Genomic DNA, 9,719 nt, shown 5'->3' with positions numbered 1-9,719 from the left:
TGAAATTACCTACACACACCTGGCGTTAGTAAAGGTACAATCGATCTCGTGAGCCTGATTCGATGATCTGACCCTTTGTTTGCATCATGTCAGCTCCCCAAGAGGTTTTGCTGCTCTGATCCTTGGCTTCCCCAGGACAGCCAGAGGAAGCGCTCCAGGGTGGAAGCTAGATCCCACTCCTCCTCCCAGCAAGTGGCTCTCTGGACGCTCAGGGTAGACGCCTTAACCTGCAATGACCTCCAGGGGCGCACCATCAGACCTCCCCTTCTCTGTTCCTCCCATGACCAGACACTGTCCTCCCTCGGGGCCTTTGTCCTTTCCCCTCAGCCTGAAGAAATCCACAGTGGCTGGCTCTAATGTAGGAAAGACGTTAGGGTTGGAAACCAATGGCCAGAAAAGAACTATTTATTTGGTGCAAAAAGGTGGTGGGTGTTTTTAAAGCACAGGGACAGCACCGATTGGCAGAAAGAGCTGCACTGGGGTCATTAGTGGCTGATTGTACACTTTCAAGTTGGGAGGGGGTTAGGGATAGGGATAAACTTAGGGGTTAGGGATAGACTTCCTAAGTCTAAGGAATTTTGGAAGCAAGTTTTTCAGGACCAGAGGGGGCTAGCATTTGTTGGGAAAAGGTCATTTTATTACTACCTGATAAAACCCTAAGTCATGAGACCCTTCAGATGTGTATCAGTGGGTCATATGGTTGGGGGATGATTGCCAACATGTATCTTGGGGGGGCAGGGGTCAGGCTAGGATTGCCTTTTGCCCTTAGCAAATGGTCAACATCAACGAAGTTGAGTCCCTAGAAGAATGTCACTCTGCCTGCTTCAAGGACTTGTCAACGGGCTGTAGGTAGTAAGGAAATTTAAGTTTTTCTTCCGCCTTTGTTTCCCAGGTCACGGAGCCCCTTCAGGTATCGATGGGTCATATACTTCGGGGATGACTGCCAACATGTATCTTGGGGGTAGAGATAATCGAAGTTCCCAAAGGAATTTCTATATATTAAAGTGGACTCGGGATCCTGGAGAGTCTGGCCAAGATCGCCTTTTGCCCTTAGCAAGGTATTAACTTTGAGGATCTGAGCTCCTAGAGGAACATCACTCTGCCTGTTTCAAGGACCTGTCAATGGGCGTAAGTATAAGAACATTTTTTTTTTTTTTTTTTTTGCCTGTTTCCCACATCAGCTCTCTTGTTCAAGTTTTCCCTTTTCCAGTGAGACTGTACCCGACTCCCCTGAGGTTGCCTGGCCCCTGGAATACTGTGGACCAGACCTCCTTCCCACCGCAGCCTGGACCACCTCCTCAGACACATGTAACCAGTCCATCGTTTACTCACCGAGAGGTCTCTTCTCCACTTACAAATGTGAGCTTCCTGAGAACAGAAGCTGTTTCGCTCATGGCTTACCCGCGGTACTGAGCAGTACTTGACAAAGCATTCTCATGCAGGAAACCCACCCTCTGGGTATTGTTTTGGCTGTACCCCACATTCACATTTAGTAGTCTAAATCAGTCCCAAATATCCTGTGATCCGTTATTTCCTCCTACGCCATAAGTCAATGGCCTGTTGTTTTTATTATGTGCTTTGTGGATTGCTTTCTACAGCTTAGTGTTAACTCCATTAGGGTCAGAGAACATGCCTTATTTTATGCAACTGTTTTCTCCATGGCCTAGTTCATAATCAATTTCCAATCAAGTATATTGGAAAGCAATGAGGGAACTATTTTTCCAGATGTGGCATATACATCTAGTTTTTTAACTGTCAAATTCGAATTCTGTCTTATCTGACTCAGTATAGGATACTTTGGCCCAGATATGCAGAGTAAAGAATGCTTGGGTGTAGTTAGCACTCTATTAAAAAAACCCACATTGCAGACAGCTGGCCGCCCAGCTCCTCAGTGGTCAGCATTGGTACTGAAAACCACAGGTCCGACAGCAGCTTGTTAGAATGACTGAGGTTGGAAAGGATCTCTTGTTGGTGAAACCAGTGGTGTTCAAGATCTGATGGAGTTTGGATAGTCGGGGGCGCTGCCCCCGCCCCCGCTACACACAGCTCAGATTACCTGGTGAGGCCCCTGGGGAGTGCCTGAGGCTTGGCCCTACAGCAGCACTGTGTCCAGCCCCTGGGCTCGGGGGGGCAGCCCACGGTGGTAAGAGGGACATAATCCTGCCCCTGGAAAGTTGAAACCACCTTGAAAGACAGGCCGTGGACCTTCTAGAGACCTAACTCCACTAAGCACACCTAAGCACGCTGGGCGTCTACCGCTGTCTAAGGAAGTAAGGGGGTTGCTGGAGGGAGACGAGACGGCTAAGGGCAGGTGCCAGCACCCACTGGGAAGGCGTATTTGTCAGTTTCTCTTTCCAGGTCAGCTTTGAGGCCACGTTCATAGACAACATGGCAGGTGAACACAAGTTCTTGTTCCACTTTGTTACACTTATCAGTAAAGAACCTTGTCCTTCTGAATGTTCTCATCTTGTCTGCTCTGACGGATACAGCATGTGCACAGAATTAGGTCTGTAACCACATTTGCTTGACATGTTCTACCTTGTAGATCTGTTTCCATCACAAGATGTAAGAAATATGACTAGACATTAAACAGCCATAAAGCTTTATCAAATCTTAACATTGTTATTTTTTCAAAATTGACCAGAAACCTTTGACAGGTAGATGTTTTTGAAATGCCAATCTCTTGAATAAAAAACCAATATACACCAGAGCCTAGAAAAATTAATCATACCCTTTTACACTGTCTTCTGTTCTGACAAATTTTAAGAGAATTTGTCACGAGGAATTGTCATAGTCCATTTGGGTGGCTTGAAATAAAACACCAGACAGTGGCGGTTCATAAATAAGGATTTCTTTCTCTCCGTCCTGGAGGCTGGAAGTCCAGGAGTGGGGTGTGGGTGGGATGGGCAGAAGGAGCCCGAGCTCTGGGGGGCCTCCCATCAGGGCACAGATCCCAAGCTGGAGGGCTCCCCCCTCATGACCTAAGCACCTCCCAGAGGCCCCACCTCTTAAGGTCTTCGTAATGGAGGTTAGGACTGGAACGTAGGAATTTGGAGGGAGTAAATATTCAGAATGGTAGGAACTTTGAAAAATACAAAGATACTAATTTAAGCAGGCATTTTAAGCCCAGGATACAATTTGATATCATGGGGTTAATGTAGAAAAACTAAAAAAATATGCCAAAAAGAGCACAGACGAAGAATAGGAGGGATTATAGTTTTACTAAAATATGTACAGGCTTGCACCTATACACAGGATACAAATTTCCTAAATTCTAGAACTGTGATATTATCAATTGTGATAAATCACATAAAAGAATTTTAAAATATATTTTACATTTCTAAAGTCATTTTAAAAATATCTCTAGGTGTTACCTTAATATTTTATTAGAAATATAGCTTTGGTAATAAACAACCATTTGATAAAGTTATACAGATCTTCCCTAACTTATAGTGAAGTTACATCCCAATAAATCCATGGTAAGTTGAAAGTATTGTTAGGTCAAAGGGCACTTAAGACACCGAACATCACAGCTGGGCCTCTCCTTCCTCACACGTGCTCAGAGCACTTACGGGAGCCCGCAGTCACGTAACAGGGAGGATCTCATGTTACTGACTGAATGCCGCAGGAGGTAACAGAACGGTTGTGTGGGCGCCGACGGCTGCTGGGCCTGGAGACCGGCGCCACTGCTCAGCGTCAGGAGAGCGGAGGTGATCAGTCGCCAGCAGCCCGGGAAGGGACACGCACTCGAACTCGGGCTGTCTCTGCTGACCACGTACGGCTTTACACCGTTGTCACTCGCACGTCCGGGACTGTCCAGATGAACAAGTAATCAGATACGCTGTACCGAGTTAATTTCAATACATTAATAGGCATTCTTTACGGGAGAGTTCATAGAAAAATAAATTATTTTTTTCCTTATTTTAAAAACTGGCAACATAAGTTCACAGGCTGTAACCATCTATGCGATGGGCGCGCGTGCCCATGTCCACGCCGGGAAGCCTCATCACACGCAGACAGACACCTTCCTGTGACCCGGAGGCGGCACCTGTGACGTTCTCTAGGACACGGTGGCCGCCCCTCAGCTCAGGCGGCCTCCAGGCTGAAGCCAGCGCTGCGGGAAAACCCGATCGAGAGGCTGCTGTCACGGGAAGGTGGCCGCTCCCACTCTATCTCCTCCAAAATTTTCTTTTTTAATTTTAAAAATGGAAAGTCGGTTTCAGCCAAACAGTCTTTTACTACTTTCAGCCAAAAAAAGCATCATGCTCTTCCTTTATTTTCTGATTTTATGACCAAATGTCCTGAAGATACCGTTTTTCTTCTTTCAAAGTAGCCAACATTTTCAGTGCTTCTAGCTTTTCAACTCCAGCCTGTTTGCTGATTATCTCCACAAGGGTGTCATTGACGTCTTTGGCCATATTCTTAGCATCTCTAGAAAAAAGAACAGCATCTGTGTTCAGAAAACAAGAATTTTTACCGATGCCTCCATAATTCACAAATCTAAATCCCATTGACTCCACCACCACCCACCCTGGCCCTCCTTTTCTCCAGGAAGCGTCCCAACAGGTGTCCCAGCCTGTCATCCGTCAGCCCTCTCCCCAGGGACCAACCCAATGCGCAAAGCCGACCCCATCATTCACAGCTGAAAGCCCCTCACAGGCATCCCTGTTCCAGGAGCAGCTGAGTCTTCAGTTAGTGTCGAGGGACCTCACGGACCTGGCTCCTCGAGTCACTCTCATCCCTGCCCTTCATCCCCCGGGCACACAGCGGAAACTGCGTTCCCAAGGGCAACAGGGTTTTACGCCTACAAGCCTTCATGTACGTACGTGTGCACACACACATGCGTCCAATCACCAACAGACACAATCACTGACACTCCAGCTGTGGGCCTGGCTCTCAGTGCTGACCGGTTTCAGCGTATTCGTTCACAGGACTGCGGAGGAGCCCCCGAGTCCCCCTGCAGCCCCGCCATGGCACATGCTTTCCCACCAGAGAGTGGGCGGTCTGCTGGTGGGGGGCGGGCCACACTGCACCTTGCATCTCTCAACACCTGAACCGGGCCAGAGCACTCGGGAGGCACCGAATGCTGTTGAATGAGGAAAACTGGACAGGACACTAATATGTCAGCAAGAGAACTTGTCCTATCCAATACAGTGCCATTTCTTGAAAAAGGGGTCTCCAGAGGCCACCACGACTTCCTCCATCACGCTTCCCCTCAAGCACTACGACGGAGCGGCCAGCCCCACGGCTGCTCCCCCGGCACCAGCGGCCACCAACGGCCAAACCTACCAGCCCGTCTGTCTTCTTACTTGACTATCAGACCATAAGGCTCCCCTGCTTGGGAGTGTCCCCTGGACTCAGGGACAAATTCACTCCTTCCAAGGGGCTGGTCCGTGTTAGGGTGCCATGGGGTCTCACTCCGAGCCCGCACCACTGACCACCATGAACACTATCAACTCCGCTGTGCAGATGGAAGAATGAAAGCACCAGGGATTGTAAAGCGATTTCTGGGCTAACGTGTTGGGACGTTTGACATATTCCCAAGCTGTCATTTACCAGTTATTCGTGTATTTGTACAACTGACTATGCCTCTACTAGTTAGACGCACATCTAAAACTCCAGCCTGGGGGCGCCTGGGGGGGCTCAGTCGGTTACACCTCTGCCTTCGGCTCAGGTCTCGATCCCAGAGTCCTGTTATCAATTCCTGCATCAGGCTCCCTGCTCAGATGGGGGGTCTGCTTCTCCCTCTGCCTCTGCCACTCCCCCCGCTTGTGCTTATGCTCTCGCTCTCAAATAAATAAATAAATCTTTAAAACTCCAGCCTGTTCTTAACACTGACAGCTCTATCCTCTACGAAGTGAAGGTCAGACGCTTCTTTAAAAGCTAACTGAAAATGTAAACCAACACAATGTCCAGAATCTGTGCCCTTTATCAACCTAAAGTAGGGTTTCTCAACTGAGAGTCAAAAATCAGGTCATAAAGTCAACTTGGGAGGTAAAATCAGTGTTTAAAAAAACAATGAAACAGGGGCACCTGGGTGGCTCAGTGGGTTAAGCCTCTGCCTTCGGCTCAGGTCATGATCTCAGGGTCCTGGGATCGAGCCCCGCATCCGGCTCTCTGCTCAGTGGGGAGCCTGCTTCCCCCTCTCTCTCTGCCTGCCTCTCTGCCTACTTGTGATCTCTCTCTCTCTCTAAAAAAAAAAAAGAAAAAAACAAAAAAACAAAAACAAAACAAAACAAAAAAAAACAATGAAACAGAAATTATCACACTATGTCACAGAAGTAAACAGAAAAAGTTCTGTTTTATAAAACCTGTTTCTATTATATTTATATCTGTTCTAGATCATGTACCAGTATTTCTTTTTTGGTATCACAGTTAAAAACAAAACAGGGGGCACCTGGGTGGCTCAGTGGGTTAAGCCTCTGCCTTCGGCTCAGGTCATGATCTCAGGATCCTGGGATGGAGCCCCACATCGGGCTCTCGGCTCAGTGGGGAGCCTGCTTCCTCCTCTCTCTCTGCCTGCCGCTCTGCCTCCTTGTGAGCTCTCTCTCTCTCTCTCAAATAAATAAAATGTTGAAAAAATAAAAGAAAGAAAGAAAAAAAACCCACACCTAACTTGGTGATGTATATAAGTTTTTAAATGCCTGGGATGTGTCAGAATTAAAAAGAGCTATTTCTTACTCAAAAGATCTTTTTAATTAACACAGTATATATTTTAAATTCCATTAATACAAGTTGGTAAGTTTCTAAAACTTTTATTTTTTATTTTTATCTACACTTTGTAGAGAATAGAGCAATTTTGAGTTTCTGTAACAGATCTTGCTTCAGAAAGCATATAAAACTTAACATAAAAATGATTCCTGACTTACTGCCAATTTTGACATTACAAATTATGCCTTAAAAAAAATCTTTAGATCCACATTCTCAGAGTCAAAGCCACAGTTTTCCTTAGCCAGGTCAAATGCATAATCACATATTCTTGGATACAACAAATCAATCCTGAGACTTCAATGATTAGCATCTTAACACCAAACAGAACTTCCGGAGGCTAAAACATGTACCATACGGCACCATGTACTCTGAAACGCAAGAGCTGATTTCACTTCTATTTCCCTGATAACGATAACGTCTTGGCTATGAAATGTATATTAAAGTCATTTCAGAACTTGTATTTCTATTCCAGTACTTAAGAATCAAACCTCTCGTCCCTGTCTAGATTATTAACGGTCCTGGTTCATTCAGTCCACCCAGCATCTGGGTGACGGCCACATACCCACACACGTAAATGCAGCCGCGCTCATGAAGAAGGAGCCTCGCCACCTGCTCGCTGTGAAGCCGGATGTTGTCCTGCACGTACTTCACTGGGGCATCCTCCTCCCCAACAGGAGCATCTCTTGAGAAGGAAACCTTCAAGTGAGTTAGGACTCCGCGCTGGTGGAAACGTCTGAGCTCTTCTCTGAAACACAGCATGTAACGGGACACTGAAAGGTTGTCACTGACGGTTACAAGGTCTGAAATGAGAACTGCAGGCCCGCTGCTGAGTCCTCCAGTACCAGAATCACACAGTACCTGAACAAATAATCCCTATCTTTGTGTCGGCAGCCAAAAAACAACCACATTGCTCCGAAGTGCCCATCTGGATGTTGTTCTTGGAGTTTCTCTCTACGTGGAAAAGAAAGCAGAGATAGGATAGAAAGAATATGTAAAACCCATCTATTTGGTCAGAAACGTCACCAACCAATCCAGACAGGATTCACCGTCACTGTGAGTTTAGCCACTGAGGTAACGTCGTCCTGCCCACAGGGCTCCAAGCGCCCCAGCAGACACGCCGACAAGCACGCGCATCTGTTGGCTACGGACACCTACAAGCTCTGTACGACATCTATAAGGATAATTCAAAATATCCCAGTGTGAAACCTACACTAATTTCTACATTAAAAATTAATAGAAACTTTGTGAATGGAATTAACTCTCAATCAACGTAAGAGAAAGTGGCCCAGGGTTTTAAAAGGTAGAATGATTTGCCGTGAACGGGTTCAGGAATGACACAGCGAGGAGACTCGCTGAGTATGTCTGCCATTATTCTCTGCTTCCTTAAAAGAAAAAACTAAGGATAAAAACAACAAAAAGACCTTGTCCAAAGGATATTACACCACTATCTGTGGACCAGCACATGAAGAATTGTTCATTATCTCACAAACAGGGAGAGAAGCACAATTTCTTTTACGTCATATAGTTCTATAATAGCAATCGGCTGAAAATTACTAATGTTTGGGTTTAACTTAGAAACTTCTGGTGTAATTGGATCTGTTAGTAGCAATTTTATCTAGTCAAGGAACAGCCTGTGCATCATCACAGCAAAAAGGTGTGCCTGAAATTTGTCCCCAACTACATACGTTATAAACTACAGAGCAGCTGGGGGGAAAAAAAGTGCTACAGTAAAAAAGGAAGTTCTAATACAAAACAAAACCTCTGGAAGACATCACGCTTACTTTTCCCATGGTGACAAATTATGCTATGCTATCACACATTTGATAGTAATTTTTTAAAATAAAAACTTCACAACTGAACTCTGATATTTAAAGAAAATCACTAAAGAGACAAAAAGTCTACCATATTTCCACTGAGGGTCACAAGGGATACATTTTCTCAGCAGTCAAAGAAAGCACATACCTGTGTAGCAGGAAACCAATGAAGGGCGCTACGCCAGTTCCCGGACCCACCATTATGATGGGGGCAGAGGGGTCACTCGGTAAGTGGAAAAAATTGGTTGTTCGAGGAGAGATGGATATCTGGAATGTTAAACCAATGCTCATAAGTCTGAAAGAAAACCTAGGCAAAAGCATATAACCAAGATGATCTTTGCTAAAGAAAACAGCAGCATTAAATCTTACTGAAACCATGAACACATTTGTCATTACAGAGAAAAACAAAATCTGTCTTGCAAATTTTTCTTTTCTTAAGATTTATTTATTTATTTATTTGACAGACAGAGATCACAAGTAGGCAGAGAGGCAGGCAGAGAGAAAGAGAGGAGGAAGCAGGCTCCCTGCTGAGCAGAGAGCCCGATGTAGGGCTCAATCCCAGGACTCTGAGATCATGACCTGAGCCAAAAGCAGAGGCTTAACCCACTGAGCCACCCAGGTGCCCCGCAAATTTTTCTTTTCCATCAAAATCAAAAGTGCTTTAAAAATCACAAGCGTATTTCTAAGGGAGAACACTGATACAAATCCTTTTCCTAGGCCCATGAGAAACACACACCTTCTAGTAGGCAACCCACCGTCTGCACTATGGAGAAGTGCACGGCAAACCGCGGTTAGGATTCTGTGTTTGCACATAAAGGGTCAACGAAGACGAGCATCCAGATGGAGTGAGCGCTTCAAGGGCAAACTGGCACCTGAAGGAAAACTGAGGGGGTCGCTCCAAAGACACTGAAGGACTGTGTTATGTTTGTTAATCTAAGTTCAATGTTACATGTTCGTGCAAAACCAGAGGAATAAGCAGCATGCACAGATAAAGACAATCAATCTTTTCGCTAAAATTTCAAAAGATTTTTCTCCTAAACCATGTGCTAGGGATACGTATGAGGAATCCATCTAAATATATTTCAGTTCCCGTGTCACTTCGCCATATGAGTGAGTTACACCAAGTCACAGGAATCTGTTCTGGGTGTAATGGCGCACATTTTAACCTTTAACGTAAAGAAAACCTTTTGAATT

At 45.5% G+C, this 9,719-nt stretch overlaps 1 protein-coding gene across 4 annotated transcripts in view; it reads right to left on the bottom strand.

The window, feature by feature from the left end:
- Window positions 1–3,204: 3,204 nt before the first annotated feature.
- Window positions 3,205–9,719, bottom strand: part of LOC111153446 (5-methyltetrahydrofolate-homocysteine methyltransferase reductase) — a 31,002-nt gene continuing 24,487 nt past the window's right edge. For 2 of the 4 annotated variants that reach the window (XM_022512466.1, XM_022512469.1), the window contains 5 exons: window positions 8,674–8,792; window positions 7,570–7,662; window positions 7,274–7,456; window positions 4,312–4,431; window positions 3,205–3,841 (listed from right to left, as the gene is read on the bottom strand). In XM_022512466.1, coding sequence (XP_022368174.1) covers window positions 3,784–3,841; window positions 4,312–4,431; window positions 7,274–7,456; window positions 7,570–7,662; window positions 8,674–8,792 — 573 coding nt within the window. In that variant the 3' untranslated portion in view covers window positions 3,205–3,783. Of the gene's footprint in view, window positions 4,432–7,273; window positions 7,457–7,569; window positions 7,663–8,673; window positions 8,793–9,719 lie in introns of those variants that run through there. The other 2 variants (XM_022512468.1, XM_022512470.1) reach the window with 2 other exon arrangements.

Source organism: Enhydra lutris, unplaced genomic scaffold, assembly GCF_002288905.1.
Source record: "Enhydra lutris kenyoni isolate GAN:26980312 unplaced genomic scaffold, ASM228890v2 scaffoldscaffold32, whole genome shotgun sequence".
Classification (NCBI taxonomy): Eukaryota; Metazoa; Chordata; class Mammalia; order Carnivora; family Mustelidae; genus Enhydra; species Enhydra lutris.
Note: the sequence above shows the minus strand (reverse complement) of the source record. Positions and strands in the feature narration are given on the sequence as shown.